The 23,280-nt window shown below is 37.7% G+C and overlaps 1 protein-coding gene across 1 annotated transcript in view; it reads right to left on the bottom strand.

Annotated features, from left to right (window-relative positions):
- The window catches only part of LOC126236034 (TBC1 domain family member 16), a 105,407-nt gene that overhangs the window by 63,758 nt on the left and 18,369 nt on the right, over nt 1-23,280 (bottom strand). The window contains exon 6 of the mRNA XM_049945066.1: nt 16,611-16,734. Coding sequence (XP_049801023.1) covers nt 16,611-16,734 — 124 coding nt within the window. The remainder of the gene's footprint in view (nt 1-16,610; nt 16,735-23,280) is intronic.

Here is a 23,280-nt window from a genome sequence, read left to right as displayed (position 1 = left end):
TTCCTTCGATACTATTGCACTTTTTATCACTATAAACATGCCTCCCCTTTCACTGTCCAGCATAATATAAACTGCATTTTCATAAAAGAGAAAGATTGGCCCTCAGTTTTAAAGAATATAACACCAGATCTAATTTTGCGCTTAGTTTTATGTATGATAATTGATTTTCTAATTTATTTTGACTATTACTAGTTAGTATCTTTCATTATAGGGCAAAATCAGTAATTGTTTCATAACTTAAATTCTATTGTTGATGTATAAACAAATATAAATTCTGTACTAACTATAAACATTAGGAAGACGAAATACTAGTAATCTTAAAGTATCTATTTGGCTCTATTTGAAAACATGCTGGCAAAACCAGCCCTGAATTAATTTCAAAGTAATTAACGGTTTTGCCAAAAGTATTGTTTACATAACTATATGAGTTAATTTCATCATTTAAACAAATAATTCAGCCTAAACATTGTAGTAGAAGAAACTGTTAAAAGATGGAATTTTTCGATGTATTCATTTAAGTTTTAATTGTAATTTCTGTAAATTTAACTTTGAACAATGTGTAGTTTCAGTACCTATTATTGTGATGATATATATGGGCCCAATTTTTGGTCACAAGGCAGTCAGTCCACGGCCGAGTTTCAGAAGAGAAACCTGTGTTGCTTAGAATGACAACAATGAAATAAGTGTTACACCAAATAGGCCTTGTGTTAAAGCATTGACATTGATTTTCAATTTATTTGAAGGACTGTGAACTATGTGGTTATGTTATTACTGCTTGTAGATGTTCAACAGTTAACTATTGTAGCAGCGTGGCAAGGTTCGCCTGCAAACTATTAATGAGGCTTATGGAAAGTTTAAACAATAGTGCACTGGCCATACATATATAACTGTGTATTATTGGTGGGTTGTGCAAAGAGAAAGTAAAAGACAGTGAAATGCAACTGTGCATCTGTCGGCTACATTATTTACTGTAGTCAGTGTCCAAATTACAAACCCCAATTTTCAGCCAGTGTAGCAATGCAGTACGTCGACACCGAAGACACCCAACAAAATAAATAAAGCATGTGGAACTGCTACATGTGGAGCCCTTGCCGGCCATTGTGGCCGAGCAGTTCTAGGCGCTTCAGTCTGGAACTGCGCTGCTGCAACGGTCGCAGGTTCAAATCCTGCCTCGGGCATGAAGGTGTGTGATGTCCTTAGGTTAGTTAGGTTTAGGTAGTTCTAAGTCTAGGGGACTGATGACCTCAGATATTAAGTCCCATAGTGCTCAGAGCCATTTGAACCACATCTGTGGTGCCCTTGCGGGTGAGGATTATTGTATGTAGCCACAATAAAACAAAGACTTGCGAACTTTGAAAAGTGAAATCAACTGTGGTTTACAGTGAAGAAGTGATACAGCCAATCAGCGCTAGGGTTTCATAACAAAGAAGGTGCAGCAGCCAATCAGCGTGGGCAGGTTCTATGGAAGCAGCCATTGAATACAGGAGCAGCCAATCAGCATGCAGGTGGACACAGCTGACAGGAGGTAAACAAGATGCCTCGCTAAGAATTAAAACTTGCCACAGCTATGCAGATGATGGACCAAGAGGACAACCACAGCAGCAGCAGCAGCAGCAGCAGCAGAGTGAATGAGAATAAAGTAATTTCATAGCAAAAGCTGTTTTGTATTAAGTGGCCTTAACAAACAAGACAGTGTGACTCAGGACAAAGCTGTAGAGCTTAAGTTTTTAAATGAACAAAAGGATGTAAGTGATTATAAATCAAACATGAACGTAAATTTGAATGATGGAGATGAAAGTACTATTGTAAAGAGCAAAATGGATGAAAAAGTACTGAAGTGGAAGTTAAGGTTGAGGAGGAGAAGTCTAGTAGAGAAAGTCAGCAAGGGTCAAAGTTTATGACACAGGGAGAAGTGAAGTGACGTTAAGGCAAATTATAATGAGTTGTTTGAGTAATATAGCTATGAAAGAAGATGTTACGAGGGAGGACAATAGTATAAAGAAAGTAGTACATAATACTGATGAGAAATTAACACTGAGTACTAAATGTGTAGAAGAGAGAGAGAAACTTTGTGATGACAATAGTAGGAAGGTGGAGGTTTTCGAGGAACAATGTGCTGAAAATAGAGTTAAACTTGAGAACCAAATCGATCACATTAGAAATGATTCAGAAATTGAGCTAGATCCCAAGTGTGCAGTAGTGGTAGAGGAAAAACTGGTAAAAGTAAATGAAAATGTAGATTCAAAATTGACTGAAATAAAGAAAAAAGTGGAAGAGGTACCAAATCTAAAGCATAACGTAAGTGACAGTTGGTCTGATTCTGACTGTAGTTGTAATGATGATAGCAATGGCGAATCCAGTACTGACGAGAATGGGGTATTTGAATTTATAATTAATAATGAGGGCAATGTGTTAAGTAAAGAAAGGATTAATGAGGATTTGTTGTATGGACAAGATCACATGGTAAGTATAAAGCAAGTGGGTCACCTTGTAATAACAGCAACTGTACAAGGTATACATGTTAAGTGTTTACTGGACAGTGGTGGTCCTTTGAATGGCTTGTCACAGGCATTTTATGAATCTATTAAGAATACCGAGGGTATAGTAGTGATGCGTGTTTCTGGAATAAAAATTATTGGTGCTACTGGTAAGCTATTAAAGAGTGTGAAACAAGAGATACTATTAACTGTGAAATTGGCAGGACAGTTGTTGAAGTGCAATTTGTTGGTGATTCAAAACCTCAGCATTGATGTACTATTTGGAACTAATTTCTTGTGCAATTAGCAAGTAGGGGGTTCAACGTTCTGTGTTGGATTCATTATGTGGCAATAATGCTTACCCCAGCTGTCTTTCTCATTTTTCGTGTTTCTTGAGGCAGTCAAACTCTTCTCCTATCCTACCTGTAGTTCATGAGTGAATCAGGAACATCCTTTCTTCAACTGTCATGTGATTTTGTGCAGTAGCATACTTTAGTATAGAAACATTTTAGAAAAAGTTTCTCCAGTGTGTCTATGTATATATTATAGTACATTATGTTGCGTTAGTTATAAGCAATGTACTCATAAGAGGATGGAAGAAAATAAACTGGTACCATGATTACAGAATTTCTGTCAAACAGTTAGGTAAGGTAAACTGAAAATGAAAGGTGGCAGCATATGTGAAGGATAATTAACATATGAAGTAATCAGCTCATGTGTGAAATTAGTGTGATTTGGTGCAGCAACAGAGGCAATATACAATACAAACCATCTTAAATACTAGGTATTAATATTAATTGTGGTCAGTGCAGTCAGTATATGAAGATAACTATCTACCCATAAATCTGTTTCATGGTACAGCCTTTTCTAGCATTAATAATTTACAACTTCAAACATAGTTGCCTGGAGTAATGTGTGTGGAAAGAGTAAGCAAGATTTGTATATTTATCGCCCTTCAGGCTAGAATGTCAAGCAAATAATAGTTTTTCTAAGTGATAATTTTGTCTGATCGGTAGTGAGAGTTAAGTTTGCCTTAGCATAAGTATCTGTTACTGTGGAGTGTTTTTCAGTAGAGTCAATTTTGCATTAGATAAGCAGAGCAGGTGTTTATTTATTACATAATGAAACAATGATGAAATAATAAAATAATGAATAATGTTAGGGGCTTAATGGTTAGGGAGCCTGTCTCTGCAATAGGGATATTTTTTGAGAATGCACTCCACTAGGTAACAAAGTAAGAAACGTAAGTGAAATAATGGTGTTGACAGACATGATTAATGAAAAATGTGACTATACACAAACGAATAAGGTGTAATTATACTGATGATCTAATTTGGAACTAGGCAGCCTTGGGTACTGTTTATATTGTGCAATTCATGACACTGCAGCTTGGAATGAGAAATTAACAGAAAGAGCATCATTGGATATATAGGTTATCTGAGAACTTCAACTAGTGTTCCGAGGAATTATGAGCTTGAACTGGTAATACTGGGATGAAGAACAGTAATTTTGCTGATTAACTGATCACTGTGATGCAAGACTGATGTGGATATTCTGGAAGGTCATCTATTTGGTAACATTTTGTGATTTTTGTAAGGATTTAATTTTATGCTTGAATGAGAGTGGTGCTTAGAGTTGAGTAGAGAAGTGGGGCAATGATTTGGTACAATTTACTCCCCTTAATCTTGATTTGAACAGTAATTAAGTTGTGATGGTGGCTCTATTCTTTTTTCATAGTGTAACGAATAGTAAATCTACTGCACATCTTGAGTTTTTGCTATTTTTCAAATGAGAAAGAGACCCAAATCGTTCAAGTTATGACCTGAAGTAATGTTTTGTAGTGTAGTGTGCACTAGATTTAAATTTTTTTCTAGTCCACACCTTATAGCCAATTTTAGTGTTAATTATTATAATGTTATGAGAACTATGTAATGTATTTATTTATGAAGTAATGACTATCATTTGCCATTAAAATAGGGTATTTTGTCTGATTTTTTCATGTACTGTTGCAGAGGAGAACCACTTCCAAGGGAACTAATCATGGTGCACTTCCTTGATAACTGTCAGTTGGAACTGTTGATGTCACGGACAGCCTGATGAGAAAGTGTGTTAAAGCTCATTAAAAGTGTGGAAGTGATTGAACAAAATACTAAACTTTGAGCAAGTGAATTTTTTTGTCTAAAAATTAACTGCAATGCGTAGTGTAATTTAACTTCTTTGCTACCCATGAGGATTAATTTTTGTTCAGCAAGACAGGACTTGTATCAAATGATATGTATCTTTAAATGTAATCTTAGCTTACCCAAATAGGACATCACTTATGATGAAGAGAGGCCTAATTTTTTGATAACAGTATAACTGTAGATATTTTGTGATATTGTACGACAATACACTGTATGCAATTATTTTGTATGGAGATTTTCATATGGCCAGTTCTTCACATAACTATAAATTTGAAAAAAAAAAAAAGAAAGTAGTTATTGATAAGATTTCTTATGTAATAATTTTTTTGTGTGTACCTTGTTAAACACAATTTCTGGCATCACTTGTGGTCACTGAATTGCCCAGTTGGCTAATTGCAATATCTATCTGGTCAATCCAATGAGGGGGTGATGTGATGAAGCAAGCTGGGATATTTTTAATTCCCCTTCTGTTTTGCCATCTGCCTCCTTAAATTTGTTTTGTTACTTTTAACTATTTGCCATTGGCATATGTGAATACAATTTGCATTTTCATAACAGAGAAAGACTGGCCCTCAGTTTTGAAGAATATAACACCAGATCTAATTTTGTGCTTAGTTTTATGTATGTAACTGATTTTATAATTTATAATTTATAATTTAATATAATAATTTATAATTTAATATAATTTATAATTTAATATAATAGAGGGAAACATTCCACGTGGGAAAAATATATCTAAAAACACAGCTGATGTGACTTACCAAACGAAAGTGCTGGCAGGTCGATAGACACACAAACAAACACAAACATACACACAAAGTTCAAGCTTTCGCAACAAACAGTTGCCTCATCAGGAAAAAGGGAAGGAGAAGGAAAGACGAAAGGATGTGGGTTTTAAGGGAGAGAGTAAGGAGTCATTCCAATCCCAGGAGCGGAAAGACTTACCTTAGGGGGAAAAAAGGAAAAAAGGACAGGTATATACTCGCACACACACACACACATATCCATCCGCACATACACAGACACAAGCAGACATTTGTGTCTGTGTATGTGCAGATGGATATGTGTGTGTGTGCGAGTGTATACCTGTCCTTTTTTCCTTTTTTCCCCCTAAGGTAAGTCTTTCCGCTCCTGGGATTGGAATGACTCCTTACCCTCTCCCTTAAAACCCACAACCTTTCGTCTTTCCCTCTCCTTCCCTCTTTCCTGATGAGGCAACAGTTTGTTGCGAAAGCTTGAATTTTGTGTGTATGTTTGTGTTTGTTTGTGTGTCTATCGACCTGCCAGCACTTTCGTTCGGTAAGTCACATCTGCTGTGTTTTTAGATATATGATTTTATAATTTATTTTGACTATTACTAGTTACTATGTTTCATTATAGGGTGAAATCAGTAATTGTTTTGTAACTTAAATTCTATTGTTGATGTATAAACAAATATAAATTCTGTACTAATTATATACATTTGGAAGACGAAATACTAGTAATCTTAAAAGTATCTATTTGGCTCTATTCAAAAACATGTTAGCAAAACTAGCCCTGAATTAATTCCAAAGTAATTAACAGTTTTGCCAAAAGTATTGTTTACGTAACTATATATGTTAATTTCACCATTTAAACAAATAATTCAGCCTAAACATTGTAGCAGAACAAACTGTTAAAAGATGGAATTTTTCGATGTATTCAGTTAATTTAATGAGTTAAGTTTTAATTGTAATTTCTGTAAATTTAACTTTGAACAATGTGTAGTTTCAGTACCTATTATTGTGATGATATATAAGGTCCGATTTTTGGTCACAAGACAGTCAGTCCACAGCTGAGTTTCAGACGAGGAACCCGTGTTGCTTAGAATGACAACTTAACAGTGAAATAAGTGTTACACCAACAGACTGTGTGTCAAATCAATGACAGTGACTGTTCAATTTATTTGAAGGACTGTGAACTATGTGGTTGTGTTGTTACTGCTCGCAGATATTCAACAGTAAACTATTCTAGCAGTGTGGTGAGGTCCGCCTGCAAACTATTAATGAGGTTTATGGAAAGTTTAAACAATAGTGCACTGGCCATAAATATATAACTGTGTATTATTGGGGGGGGGGGGGGGGGTTGTGAAAAGAGAAAGTAAAAAACAGTGAAATGCAACTGTGAATCTGTCGGCTACATTATTTACCATAGTCAGTGTCCAAATTACAAACCCCAATTTTCAACCAGTTAGCAACGCAGTACATCAACACCGAGGACACCCAACAAAATATATAAAGCAGGTGGATCTGCTACAATGTAAACTATCCCGAGAAAGTCTAGTAACAAAGTTTCAAGAACTGGCTTTAAATTATGCCTCCCTGAATATACTACAACATCCTACATAGCAGTCACTCTGAGATCATGAGGATAAGATCATAATTACTGCATGCTCAGAGGCATTCAGACAATCATTCTTCCTAAATTCCATGTGTGAATGGAGTGGGAAGAAACCCTAATAACTGGTACAATGGGGTGTACTCTCTGATATGCACCTCACCGTGGTTTACAGGGTATAGATATAGATGTAGTTAAAATAAAATCTGTACTAATAGCCCAAAAGAGAAACAATATATTGATTCAGCATGTCATTACACTGTCAATATGTATGTCAACATTACAGATCCCGCTAGACTTCATCAGGATTCTGAGAAGAAAATTTAATATCACCAAAACTATTCTCAGCAGTCACGGAGAATGTTATGAGAACCTTAACTTGGAAAATGAAGGAGGCATATATGTTAATGGAGCATATCTGAACAACCCTGATTTTCCAGACAACACTGTACTGTTTGCTTCTAGTGCAGGTAAAGTTCGAAAAATAAATGAAAGTTTGAAAGAATACTTGAAAATAAGTTATATTATGACTAAATCAATGTACAATGAACAAACTGAAAAGAAAATGGTAAAAGTTAACAATGCAGCCATAGATCTCATTGAGAGATCTTGATAAATCTATGTAAATAAAAATCAATTGCCACATGTATGAAAGATCATCTCTTGACAACATCTCAATCGATTTGGCTTCATAAAAAAAGCTTATGTTCTGTTTGATGATTCTGCTGGTTCATGTTTTCATAACAAGAAACAATTATTCTCTGAATATTGATATTTTGTGAAAAAGAATACACCTGAAAGCAATATTTCAGGGTGTTATCAGTGGTGATCATATCTTTGGTGTGTCACAAAGACTGAAGAGTGTAGTCAGTGTATGAAGGCACATCAAATAAGAATCAAACAATAAACATTTTCTGTTAAACCAGTTGTGAGAAAGAACATGCTAAGCTGTGCTGTGAAAATGTGTGGTTTTGTTTTCCTTTTCACAGTCATTTTCAAATGAAAAGCAGAAAGTTGTGTTTATGGCTAACTTCATAACATCTGATCACAGATTTAAACTATGCAAAATACTGTCAGTAAAGCCCCAATGCTCACATATCCAACAGCTGGAAAGAGCTCTCTTATACCCTGTGCACTAATAATTCCACTGATTTATCAATTTATTTTGACTTCTATTCCCAATCAAGGTTCCGTTTGTGATAAAAATAAATAAAGGCAGAGAGAGGGGAAGGAGGATATGGACAGAGACGTGAGGAAGGAGAAGATGGATACAGAGAGTATGAGGTAAGAGATGTACAGGGAGTGTGTGTGTGGGGGGGGGGGGGGGGAGATGATGGAGAAAGATAAAGGGGAGAAGGAGGAGGACATGGACAAAGGGAGTGAGGAGGAGGAGGAGGAGGAGGAGGAGGAGGAGGAGGAGGAGGAGGAGGAGGAGGGTAGAGAGAGGGGAGGAAAAGGAGATCATGACGTAAATCCTATTCCCATCCATATTTAGCAATTGCAAAGCAATGATGAGTTCACTAGCAGGAAATATCTTTTAAGTATTCACAGAGACTTATTAGTTACTTCTCAACATACTCATCAGTATTATCAAGGCATCCATCATACCAGTGCACTAACATTTGTTATCCCACTTCACAGAAGCTTGCTGTCAGCAACTGGATCCATCGAGCTAATTCTCTCTGTAACTCAGAATTGTTATTGTTGTCTGTAACTTAGAATTAAAAACTCTAAAAGTATGTGTATAGCATCTGAAATTACTAATTCTGAAAATAAAATTAAAACAATCTGGAATGTGATAAAGAGAGAAACAGGGACTGTAAACTACACCAAAGACAAAAATATTGTTTTAACTGTTGACAACTCAGAGATAACTAATAGTGAGGAAATTGCTGAAATCTTAAACCAACATTTTTTAACTGTCCCAACACAGATAGGTTGCCATGATTCTGTAGATAAAGCTGCCTGTATAATGAAAAATAATTTTCCAGAACCTTTCAGTCAAATAAGTGTGCTTCCCATTACTGCCAATGAAATCAAAAAAATCATACAGTCTTTGAAAAATAAACATTCTGCTGGTATCGACAATATTTCAAGCAAGCTGTTGAAGGTTTGCTGTAGTGAAGCGACTGAAGTTTTGTCTCACATCTGCAACACATCCATGCAACAAGGAGTGTTTCCAGACAGAATGAAATACTCTGTTGTCAGGCCCCTGTACAAAGCAGGGGATGCTACAAATGTGTCAAACTATCGCCCTATCTCTCTATTAACAACATTTTCAAAAGTCCTAGAAAAAGCTCTGTACAACAGGATTGTGGCACACCTTGGTGACCTGAACATCATTAACAGTCAGCAGTTTGGTTTTCAAAAGGGAGTTTCAATAGATAACGCAATTTTCTCATTCACAAATGATGTTCTAGAGTCTATAAACAGCAAGAGGCTGCCAATTGGTGTCTTATGTGACCCATCAAAAGCGTTCGACTGTGTAGATCACCAGATACTCTTCAAGAAGGCCTGTCATTATGGAATTACAGGACCTGTAGGGAACTGGTTAAAATCATACCTCGAAAATAGGAAGCAGAAGATTATTCTAGATGTTTCAGACAGTGTATCACAATATATAGTGGACTCTGAGTGGGGAATTGTGCAGCATGGAGTGCCACAGGGATCAGTGCTTGGGCCCTTGCTGTTCCTCATATATGTTAATGACCTGCCTTTATCCATCAATAAGCAGTGTAAATTTACAATGTTCGCTGATGATACGAGCAGTGTGGTGGATAATGTGTCAACTACTGACTTCGAATCCGAGGTCAATGATATCCTAAAAGAAGTTCTGGGTTGGTTTAGTATTAACTCCCTTTCAATAAACCTGAAAAAAACCAATTTTATCCAGTTCCAGGCAACCCACAAAAACCCAAAAGAAATAGTTATCACACAGAATGATCAGATGATAAAGCAAGTGTACTTATCAAAATTCCTAGGTGTATACGTGGACAGTAGGCTGAACTGGGAACATCACGTTCTACAAACACTAAAACGGCTGACGTCTGCAACATTTGCTTTAAGAATTTTGTCACGCTTCAATGACATTACCATCTCAAAGTCAGCTTACTTTGGCTATTTTCATTCAGTCATGTGTTATGGCATCATCTTCTGGGGCAATAAACCTGCCGCAAAGAAAATCCTCACAGCACAAAAAAGAGCAATAAGAATCATTCGTGGTGTACCCCCACAAACCTCATGTAGAAATCTTTTTAAACGACTTGAAATACTGACAGCAACATCTCAGTACATATATTCACTGGTGTGCTTCATAATAAATAACCCCACTCTGTATGAAACGAATTGCCTACATCATGAACATAACACCAGACGAAAAGAGGATTTCCACTGTGAGTTAAAGAACTTGACACTTATTCAGAAAGGGGTAAAGTACGCTGGAACGAAAATTTTCAATTCCCTACCCAACAGCATCAAAAGTATAAGGAGTAGTACATCAGTATTCAAATGTAGCTTGAAAAATTATTTACTTGAGACCTCACTTTATTCACTAGAGGAATTCTTTCAGAGAAATAAGTAAAACCCAGATTGGAAATATGTTTTTAAATTTTTTTGACACTGTTTACTGTTAAACTAATGTAATAATGCCCTAATGTAAAAATTCCTGTTTTTCTCATTCCATTTTTGGGTCACTTTTAAACCCAAAGTGGGAAGTTTTGATTACTGTTCAAGGTTAAAATAAATGCAATAACGCCCTAAATATGAAACTGCTATCTTCACATTTATGTTGACTAGTTTTTAAGCTAATAAGTATGACTTTTGTGCACTGTTATTAATACTATAACAATGTCTTTATTCTATGTATTTTATTATGTATATTGACACGTTCCACATCTGAGTGACTTGCTCACATGTACAGATCTATGGAACAAGTATATAAATAAATAAATAAATAAATAAATTGTAGCAGAATGTGTTTCAAGATGTAATAAATGGAAATAAAGTTGCGGCAGCTTGGTGGTTGCATTCCTTCTGATGCAACTGATTCCATGTGATGTAGGTTGTATTGGATCGTGCAAAAGCTTAATACCTCCATTTGGTATTCCATGTCTCTTATTCTTGAAAACACAATGTAACTGTATAAAAGGAAAGAGTCTCTCCTTTTCATCCCATCTGGTAAATCTCCCCCGAATCAGGATTCTGGACAACTTTTCTGAACTCTACCCCTTTTCCTAAACTTCATTAGTCTTTTCCCTTCACCCCTCTTCTTTCTCCTTCAACCCTTCTGCCATTTGCTCCAAAAGCTTGCACACATAATACCTTTTATATGTGTGTTCACCTGCTGCTTGGTGAGTAGATTGTTATTTATCTATACAGTTACATTAGGTTTTCAAAACTTGTTTTTTTTTTTCATTGATACATTAGCACATGTCTCTTATTCTGGATCATCGTGGCCATTTTCTCGATGGCTAACAATATGAAACACCATTTGTAGCTACCTCTACACTAAAAGCTTAGTCAAAAGAGCAATATCTCAACCCAAAACACAGTGATATGGTGTTTTACCAGAGACAGTCTTTTTGAGTTTAGTGTTCACAGGTGAACCATTATGACGTCAACTCACAGACTGATGTGTTGTTTCTATTGTTCCACGGAGTGATGTAAAGTGTCAGTTTCATGCAGCAGTGACTAACACATCTGGGAGACTGTCAAGAGCTGTCCAGGATTGTGAACTACTGGCTCTGTGTAATTTCTTGCTGCAAAATACCAACAGTTATGGCATCACCAGGAGAGGGTGTCTGCTATAGTCTTTGTTATGTACAACAGCTTGACCATCAGTTAATTGTCAGCAAGAATGTGTAACCATACTGTCTGTCGTAAGGCTGTGTACATGCACATTGCATATCTGGGACTAGGTCTCAACTGTATGCTTCTGAGTTTGCAGAAATCTGATAAACTCAGGCTCACAGCTGGTGGGAGGTAATATTAGTGCTGCCACTATCTCCTAGTGGCGTGGAAAAAGAAATGCTATCACAACAGTTATTGCACCGTATTATTGCCTCATACCGCCTCTCTACTATTACACAATTCAATTATGTTCTGACTATCCATGTAATCTTAAGACTTGATCAGAAGATATTTTCTGAATCACTTTGATGTTTAGGGCAACTGAAGACAGGAACTGAACTGGGGAAGGGAGAAAGGAAGAAAGAAAGACTGTGTGTGTGTGTGTGTGTGTGTGTGTGTGTGTGTGTGTGTGTGTGTGTGTGTGTGTGTGTGAGAGAGAGAGAGAGAGAGAGAGGGGGGGAGGTAGAGGGAGGGAGAGAGGAGGAGGAGAAGAAAAATGGATTAAGGTTTTTAATTGGTACTGTAATCATAATAATTGTTGTTAAGCAATAAAGTGTATTCTATGAAACAACAAATGATGAAATATGTGGTTTCTCAACCCCAAAATTTCCTGCGGAACCAAAAAACATGACATACTTGTAGCAGAACTACAGGAAACGAAAATCTAATGTGTACATGCATGAAGCTCATGACCAACGCAAGCACACAATTGCTCTGTAGGTCAAGACAGTAGCTGGTACGTTTGCTACTGTTTCTTTGAAAGTAATTCTTGAAACTGACAACATAAGGCTCATTTTCTGCAACCTATGTAAGACTTTTGACAGTGTGAGTCACAGTATTCTCCTACATAAATTGACATTTTATGGGATTGACGGCATCGCCAACCAATGGATAATGTCATATCTAACCAAAGGAATGAAGAAAGTTGTACTTAAGTAAATCAACCAATATAGTGGAGGGAAATTATTCTGACTGAGGAGAATCACATATGGGGTTCCCCAAGCCTCAATGTTAGTTCCAATACTGTTCCTCATCTACGTAAATGTTCTTCCTTCTAATATACAATAAGCATAATTAGTTCTTTTTACAGATGACACTAGTATTGTAAAAAAATCTAAGCATAATATCCAAACAGAAAAAAATGGTAAACAATGTTCATAAAAGTATCAAAGATGTATTTTCTGCAAATTGTCTCACCCTCAATTAAAAAAGATGCAAGATATTCAGTTCTGCACATCTTGGGGCTCTACACTAATGAAGGTAAGAGTGACACATGGTGAAAAAATAATAAATAGGGTGGAAACTTCAAAATCCCTAGATGTTCATATTGATGGGAAATTAGATTGGAAAAAGCACATTTTGGAACTCCTACAACAACTTAGTTCAGCCACATTTGCACTTAGAATCATTGTAAATCTTCGAGAGAGAGACAAATCGGTTAAGCTGACATATTTTTGTTTAATGATTTCACATGGAGGTAATTCATCTTCAAGAAAGAAAGTCTTCATTGTGCAATAATGTGCTATACGAATAATACGTGGTGCTCACCCACAATCATCCTGTGGAAATCTGTATAAGGAATTGGGCATTTTGACTATTGCTTCACACTATATTTATTCCCTCATAAAGTTTGTTGGAAATAGTTCACTACAGTTCAAAAGGAACAGTGATGAATAAAATTATGATGCCAGAAGAAAAAAAATGACATTCATTATTCCACATTAAGGCCTCTATAGGACAAAAAGTAGATGAAATGTCTGACAGGCAGTAAAGTAAACTAAATAATTAGCAGCTGTTAAGGGACAGGCAGCAAGCTGCCCATACATTGTTGTCATCTAAAACCAGCCAGTTTTCAAGTGACAAGTGGCTTGACATCATGAACTGTATGTACCATTACTATGTACAGTGTGCACAAAATAACTTGATCTGTACCTGTGCACACAGTGTGGTAGGAGAGGCACAATTTTGACATCTGAAGCTGTCACACAAACATATATGTCGCGTAACTTGTAGGATGTTCTATGTCAACAGTTTTGCACTGGAGTACTGAGAAAGAAAAAGTCACATAACAAAGGATTAACCAAAGCATAAAGAAGGCTGATCACTGGCCACCAGAAGAAAATCTTATAAAGCAAAAAAAGGTGTAAGAAATGGAGTGTAGTGAACAATGTCACTTTATTATGATACTGGCAACCTGTTTGTCAATATTACCCTCTTATTTTAATCTGGACTTTCAATTGTTTGATTTTACCTAAATATACAATTTTCTTCCCTTCTTGTAGACCTTTTCAGAAGTAATTCACCCTTTGGGAGTACTTGCAGCTGTTTCCTTTCTCTATTTTTTTCTCTTTGTTGTTCAATTGTAATACTTAGTGATTCTGCTACCCTCTCAAGCACATTGTTTAATGAGAGTTTTACTCATTTGTTTGCTTCTTCTGACATACATTAAAGGTGTTACACATTTACAAATGCCTGATTATAAAGAATTTCTCACGAAACTACAGTGTGTGAAGACTGTGGTGTCATGCCGTGTACCGTAATAAAGAGATAGCAAGAACAATGCTCGAAATGCGCAGGTCACCAAGTGACAGTCAACTGACATTGCCGCCCCTTCTAAACATAGGGGTAGCACTCAGTACAAGAATACATTTCTCCACCGGGGCCACGTAATTTTGCAAAAGTCCATCTTTCTTTCGCACTAGACCTTCCACATTTTCCAAAATCCTTAGCTACTGCAGTCTTCCAAAATCTCTCTCCCTCAGAATTTGCTATGTCAAAAAATATTATTGTTGTAAATCCATAGATACAGGGGTGGACAAAATATGGAAATGGCACAAGCAAGGCAAGCTTGAACATAAAAGCAGATGCTAGCCGAGCCTGCAGGTTCAACCGTTGTAAGTGATCACAAACTGCACCTGTGCAATGTCTTCAATATGTTGCAAGTGCTAGTCATGGTTAGAATTGCATTCTGTGTAGTAGTAAGTATATTATGTCAGAGCTCAGTGCCTTCAAATGTGGGCAAATGGTTGGTGTTCGTATGGTGGGTGTTTCTGTAATCAATGTTTGGTGGTTCAAGGAGTAGCAGATAAAAAAGTTATACCACATACAGGGCAAATGAAAAAATATCATCCACGAAGTCACAACACCAAGGAAAGTGCATGCTGAGTGATCATGACAGACGGTCATTGAATTTTTTTACACGTCTAGTTCTGTACAACCAAACTGGGCAGCAAATTTCCATGGTCATGGAATGTGTCACAACACAAAATTACAACAGAATTGTGACAAAAAATAAGATAACAGTGCGCTCCATAAAATTTCAGGATTGCAGCCACAAGAATCCAACTTTTTCTTCTAATATCTCGACTGAATACCGTCCAGCCATCTTCAGAGTGAGCCAATGTGACTCACCTCGGCTCACTTTGAAGATGGCTGGACGGTATTCAGTAAAAATATTAGAATAAGAAGTTGAATGTATGCAGCTGCACTTCCGAAATTTTATGGAACAGTCTTTGCGCCACGAAAATCTGAAGATGCACAACAAGATAACAGTAGCTGCAAAAATCACTGCAGAATTGGATGTCACACTTGCAAACCTTCTCAGCGCCGAAACAATGCAAAAGGGAGCTCCATAAGCAAGGAATTGCTGGGCAATCTGGAATTCCAAAATCACTCGTCAATGATGGTAATGCATTTAGCAGGAAAACGTGGTGCTGAAGCCATAAAACATCGAGTACGGAGCAATGGATGAAAGTTGTTTGGTTGGATAAGCCTTCCTTCACACTGTATCTAACTTCTGGCCAACTTTACGTCCCAAGACTGGAAAGTGACAGAGGTTCAACGATGATTTGAGCAACCATATTTTGGTATTCATGGGCACCATGGTTACTCTGCAAGGCTGCATTACTGCCAAGGATTATGTGACCATTTTGGCTGACCAGGTCCAGAACATGGTACTTTTTGTGCTTTAATGGTGATACTGTATTCCAAGACAACAGGGCATCTGCTCATAGAGCTCGCATAATCCAGTACTGGTTTTTTGAGCACGAGGATGAACTGTTGCATCTTCTTTGGTCACCATAGTCACCAGATATCAGTATTATTGAGCGTTTATGGTCTACTTTGGAGAGGAGGGAGTGTCATTGCTATCCACCTGCAACACCATCATTACCTGAACTTGCAACTATTTTGCTGGAACAATGCTATAAGATTCCCTTGAAAACCTTACAGAACCTGCATTTATCCATTCCAAGAGGAATAGAAGCTGTTTTCAATGTCGACAGTTTTCCTACACCATATTAGGCATTGCAATGTGTTATGTGCTTTTGGTGTCTCCATCACGTTTGGCCACATTGTATATTTTGTATCTGATATTATTACTATTATTATTATTATTACTTCTACTACTAACAGCAACAACAATATCCCTATTATTAACACTATTAGTTCTTAGTCAGTACTGTTATTCACCCTGCTTTGCTTCAAATCATTTTTAACTCTATTACTTCAATTTTATTACTATTTGTCATATTGAAATTATTGTCATACCAGTCACATTAAACACGAACAAGTGTGGAATTAAAATGACACTTTCACTGTGTGATACATCTCACATGGTGCCAGAAGTGTGCCAGTGTGTGTGTGTGTGTGTGTGTGTGTGTGTGTGTGTGTGTGTGTGTGTGTGTGTGTGTGCGCGCGCAATCATATGCATGTACATCATTTAACAGAAGATTTTTGCCTACATTACCTTTCGCAATGCCAGATCATCTTCTACCTGCCCCAGTTCGTTGAGCAGGCTCTCCCACACTTCCCTGCTTATTGGTGCTGTGTGTCCTTCCTCAGGATGCAGTTCTTCTTCACTCACTTCAGGCCTAAATGAATTTCTTAAGTAGTTTGGTGATTGTACAACACGCAAGATGTTTGAACAGTTTGCTTCAAGCAAGTAGGCTTGACACCACAATTTTAGAGAACAAACTTATACTTCCAAAACGAGAAGCATCATGCTTAAAAAGAGTGCTCTAAGGTGTTTTGAATCCACAAATCAACTATATTTCTTTTCAAACATACACTCACAGAATAAAAAAAAACATGTTGTTCTATGAAATTGTACTTAGGCACATCATTTCAAACTAACAAATCTGGCTATAGCAAAATGGATGAAAACTGTGTGTATCATTGATATAAACTATAACAATATTATGAAAAGGAAAGTTGCTACTCTCCATATAGCAGAGATGCTGAGTCACAGATAGGTACAACAAATAGACTGTCACAGAATAAGCTTTCAGCCAACAAGGCCTTTGTCAGAAATGGATGACTGACTGACCTGACACACACACACACACACACACACACACACACACACGAGACTGCAGTCTCTGGCAGTGCTTCAGTTGCCAGAGACTGCAGAGTGTGTGTGTGTGTGTGTGTGTGTGTGTGTGTGTGTGTGTGTGTGTGTGTGTGTGTGTGTTTTGTCTACTTTTGACATAGGCTCTGTTGGCCGAAAGCTTATTCTGTGACAGTCTTTTTGTTGTGCCTATCTGTGACTCAGCATCTATGCTATATGGTGCCTAGCAACTTTCCTTTTTATAATATTGTTATATTCCATACTGGATTTTCCATTGTTTAACTGACATAAACTGGTACTCATTACACACATAATAGACTAAAAATGGCAAATGCAAGCATTTTTAGGAAAATATGAATAAATAGCAATGTGCAGAAGGCAACACATGCAAATTAATTCAGGTTACTAAAAACCATATTACCTATATCTATATAAACACAAAGCATGTTAGAAAGATAAGGGTTGTTTGCATATATTTAAATGATGGCAGATCAGAACTAAGCATCATAACGCAGTGTCATCTATGATTGTTTACAGAGCTGTAGAAGTAATTGTTTTAATTCAGTTGTCATTCAATTGAGGATGAAAGCAAACAACAACGGCTTCAAAAATTGTTAAAATTGCCAGTTGGTAAGTGTGCTGTAACTTCATTTTGAGGTGCATAAGGATCTACAGCTTCTTGAATTCATTAGGAGTTGTGCATAGTTCAAGGGGTCTAGATTAATAAGTGAAGGAAAGGTTATACAATGGTTTCAAGAGTTTAAAAGTGGATGACAAATGTGCATAATAAAAAACAGAGTGGCAGGCCCAGTATCCACACTGACAATGTTGTGCAAATGTGGATCAGTGACAGTGATGTCATTGACAACTGACACTCTAATTGACACATACTGTGAGATGGTTACCAAACTGAGATATCCTGTCCAAAACTGATGGCATGGAAAACTAATCTTAAGCATTCTTCTGTAGCACCACATTGCAAAAGTTTCTCTTCTCTTTTCATTTAAACTGTTTATCGGCCATGTTTCACTTCCATACATGGCTATGCTTCAGACAAATATGTTTAAAAAAGATTTCCTAACACAGAAATCCATATTCAATGATAACAAATTTCTCTTCTTCAGAAATGCTTTTCTTGCCATTGCCAGTCTACATTTTTATATGCTCTCCTCTCTGGCCATCATCCATTATTCTGCTGCCCAAATACTAAAACCCATCTACTACTCTAAGTGTCTCATTTCCTAATCTAATTCCCTCAGTATCACCTGATTTAATTTGACTACATTCAATTATACTTGTTTTGCTTTTCTTGATGTTCATCTTATATCCTCCTTTCAAAACACTGTCCATTCCATTCAATTCCTCTTCCAAGTCCTTTGCTGTCTCTGACAGAATTAAAATGTCATCAGTATACTTCAAAGTTTTTTTTATTTCTTCTCCCTGAACTTAAGTACTACTCCAAATTTTTCTTTGGTGTCCTTTACTGCTTGTTCAGTGCACATATTGAATAGCATCAGGGACAGACTGCAACTCTGTCTCACTCCCTTCTCAACCAATGTTTCCCTTTCATGCCTGTCGACTCTTATAACTACCATCTGGTTTATGTACAAGTTGTAAACAGCATTTAGCTCCCTGTACATTACCCCCGCTACCTTCAAAATTTCAAAGAGTCAACATTGTCAAAAGCTTTCTCTAAGTCCACAAAAAATGTACGTTTGCCTTTCCTTACCCTATCTTCTCAGGTAAGTTGTACGGTTAGTATTGCCTCATCTGATCTACATTTCTCTAGAATCCAAACTGATCTTCCCCAAGGTCTGCTTCTACCAGTTCTTCCATTCTTCTAAAAAGAATTTGTTTTAGTATTTTGTAACTGTGACTTATTAAACTGACAGTTCACACCTATTAGTAACTGCTTTCTTTGGAATTTGAATTATTATATTCTTCTTGAAGTCTGAGGGTATTTTGCCTTCTCATACGTCTTGCTCACCAGATGGATGAGTTTTGTCATGGCTGGCTCTCCCAAGGCTATCAGTAGTTTTGGCAGAATATCGTCTACTCCCAAGTTCTTGTTTTGACTTGGATCTTTCAGAGCTTTGTCAAATTCTCCTCACAGTATCACATCTCCCATCTCATCTTCATCTAGGTCCACTTCCCTTTCTATAATATTGCTTTGAAGTTTATTTCCCTTTATAGACCCTGCATAATCTCCTTCCACCTTTCATTTTTCCCTTCTTTGCTTAGGACTGGTTTACCACCTGAGCTCTTGATATTCATACAGCTCCTTCGCATTTCCCCAAAGGCCTCTTTAATTTTCCTGTAGGTGGTATCTAACTTTACCTGGTGAAATATGATTCTAAATCCTCACATTTATCCTCCAGCCATTCCTGCTTAGCAGTTTTGCACTTCCTGTCAATCTCATTTTTTAAACATTTTTATTCCCTTTGATTCATTTGCTGCATTTTTAAATTTTCTCCTTCCATCAATTAAATTCAATATCTCTTGTGTTATCCAAGGCTTCCTACTAGGCCTTGTCTTTTTACCTATTTGATCATCTGCTGCCTTCACTATTTCATCTCTTAATGCTACCCATTCATCATCTACTGCTTTCCTTTCCCCTGTTCTAGTCAACCGTTGTATAATGCTCCCTCTGAAGCTCCCAACATCATCTGGTTCTTTCAACTTATCTAGGTCCCATCTCCTTAATTTCCTACCTTTTTCCAATTTCTTCATGACCAATAAATTGTGGTCAGAGTCCACACTTGCACCTAGAAATTTAACATCTGGTTCCTAAATCACAGGCTCACCATTATATATTTAATCTGAAACCTTCCATTGTCTCCAGGTCTCTTCCATGTATACAACTTTCTTTTATGATTCTTACAGCAAGTGTTAGTGATGATTAAATTATGCTCTGTGCAAAATTCTACCAGGTGGCTTCCTCTTTCATTCCTTTCCCCCAGTCCATATTCACCTACTATTTTCTCTTCTCTTCATTTTACTACCATTAAATTCCAGTCCCCCACCATGATTAAAATTTCATCTCCTTTAACTATCTGAATAATTTCTTTTATCTCATCATGTATTTCTTCAATCTTCTCGTAATCTGCAGAGCTAGTTGGCACATAAACTTATACTACTGGGGTAGGTGTGGGTTCAATGTCTTTCTTGGCCATGATAATGTATTCACTATGCTGTCCATAGTAACTAATTGCATTCCTATCTTCTTATTCATTATCAAACCTATTCCTGCATTACCCTTATTTGATTGTGTTCATCTGACCAGAAGTCCTGTTCCTCCTGCTAATTCACTAATTCCCACTATATATAACTTCAATCTATCCATTTCTGTTTTTAAATTTTCTAACCTGCCTACCCAATAAACGAATCTAACATTCCCCACTCTGATCCATAGAATGGCAGTTTTGTTTCTCCTGATGATGACATCCTCCTGAGTAGTCCCCACCCAAATATCCAAATGGGAGACTATTTTACCTCTCGAATATTTTACCCAAGAAGATGCCATCATCATTTAACCATACAGTAGAGCTGCATGTCCTCAGGAAAAATTACGGCTGTAGTTTTCCCTTGCTTTCTGCCATTCACAGTACCACAGCACAGCAAGGATGTTTTGGTTGATGTTGCAAGGCCAGATCAGTCAATCATCCAGACTAATGCCATTGCAACTACTGAAAAGGCTGCTGCCTCTCTTCAGGAACCACTCATTTGCCTGGCCTCTCAACAGATACCCCTTCATTGTGGTTATACCTACTGTATGGCTATCTGTATCACTGAGGCAAGCAAGCCACACCACCGACGACAAGGTCCTTGGTTAATGGGGGGTTGTTAAACCTATCCGAGCAATTAAAAACAAAAAACAATGCATCACATTACTTTCCAGAAAAACCTGGTATGTTTTAAATATTCTTCATACTTCTGGAGTCACTATGCAATGCATGGCAAATGATCCTTGCTACCAATACAAGAGATTTTTTGTCCTATTCCATTTGTGTAGTGAGTGAGGAAAAAAGACTCACTCTATGTCTCACTGTGTGCCCTAATCTCAATTATCCTATTAGCATCCCAAAATGGGATGTACAAAGACTGCAGTAAAAATGATGCAAAGACTTCCACAAATACTGGTTCTCGTAAATTTACTGAATAACGTTTCGCAAGAGTAACATTGCTCCCTTACAAAGATTCCCCATTAAGTTGCTTGAGCATCCTGTTATAAATTTCACGGTATACACAGTGGCTTATTGGTAAAATGGTAAAACTGAGATAGTGAAATTAATGGGAAACTTAATAATAAAGTATGTCTAGTGCCACCTGAAATGAATTTTCACTTGGCCAATTTACATTCTGAAACCACAGCCACTTCAGGGCTGTCACTGATATTTCATCATACCAGAGATGTCTGTTTGTAAATTTTGTTGATTTATATTCTATATTACATCAGAAAGCTTCTGTCAAGGCAACTTATAAGAACTCCATACACTGGAGCAGTATTCTAAAATTTGATGCTGCTGCTGATCACTAAATATTTGGTGATTAAACTATAAGTGCTTGAGTGTACTGGGGCTATTGTCTAAGAGAGATTTCCTCCAGCCAACTGGTGCTTTTTGGTATGTTCTAGAATTTTAGTGGTGTTTCCTAGATATATTTGTGGGCAAAAATGCTAGATTTAATGCAAAGTCCACCACTGCTTGCTCCAGATCACCTAGTTTGTAAGCTAATGTCCGCATGATGTCTTGTGCTATCTGCTCCAGTACACAGCCAGGGCATGGAATCACTTTTTTTTCTCAGCCAGCTGCAGTTGTCACGATGTGCTGCAGGTCTGGTCCTCCTCCTGCGGCCATTATGGAATGACTGGCAGCTTGTGGCAGGCAGTGTGCTACCCCCACTCTCACTGGGCAGAGAGGGGGGGGGGGGAGAGGGGGAGCCATGCACCACTATGACTGCTGCCGGGCGGGGGTGGCTTATGATGCTTGCTGTGCTGTTGGCTTCTTCTTGATGTGTCGGCTGTTTGTCAACACCCCCGAGTTTTGTGCCCTTGTTTTCAGCTGGTCCTGGTGGATCTCCACGTCAGATTTGTACTTTCCGGCTCGCCACACACTTAGTGCCACAGTTTGTGCCCTGTGGCAGTACCATTGTTTCACATTTGCAGTACCATTGTTTCACATTTGCATTCCCATTGTTTCACGTTTGCATTCCCATGGGTGTGGGTTTCTGCACATTTTCACAAATGGGATTTCTTTTGCAGTACTTGACCTTGTGCCATCACAACCCCACAAATAGCCACACAGGTGTTGTCTTCTGGTTGAACTTTTTATGCAGTGGCGTCCACCATCTCTGGGAGCTCTTTGATGATGGCTTCTACCATCCCCTTCACTTGGGTTCGGCCCACAGTTCTTCAGAGATGACATGGGCACTTAAGATATGTTTAGCTGCCTTCCAGTTATCCTTGTCCTGAAAAGAAACTGTCAGTGCCATGTTACAGGTGCTGGCATCCACCTTGAATTCACATTTGGATTTCAGGCTGATCTCTTTCCTCATCCCTTCTCATTGTACCCTCCCATTGTCATGTATGACAAGGCTGAAAGTGCACTGGTCTCCTGGACATATTTGCTAGGGAACTGGGTGAAATCTCATCACATTTTCCCAGCCGTTCATTCCTATCTCTTTCGCATTGTCTGCGGCTGCATCCTCATTGCCGTGTACTGCAACCTGCGGCTCTGCAATGCTGTAGCCGGTCATCCATTCGGTCTCCTTTGCACGTGTGTTCTTAATTTTATTCCAAGTGCCTTTGTGTGGCTTCTCAGAACTCTTGTTTCCTCCTCCTGAATTTATGATGCAACAACTGCCAGTGTCTTCAAAAAGACGCTCCTTGCTGCCTTCCTCTTGTCCTCTCATCGAGCTCCTCATTTGACGGCTTCATCAAGTGCAATTAGTTGCATTCCCCCCCTTACTCCCAATTTTATTCATTCCCAGGTATTCATTTTGCTAAACAACTGAATAATGGGAGGGGCTCCAGTAGTTCACACTAATCTTGTAATAGGGTACTATCAGCTTT

Source organism: Schistocerca nitens, chromosome 2, assembly GCF_023898315.1.
Source record: "Schistocerca nitens isolate TAMUIC-IGC-003100 chromosome 2, iqSchNite1.1, whole genome shotgun sequence".
Classification (NCBI taxonomy): Eukaryota; Metazoa; Arthropoda; class Insecta; order Orthoptera; family Acrididae; genus Schistocerca; species Schistocerca nitens.
Note: the sequence above shows the minus strand (reverse complement) of the source record. Positions and strands in the feature narration are given on the sequence as shown.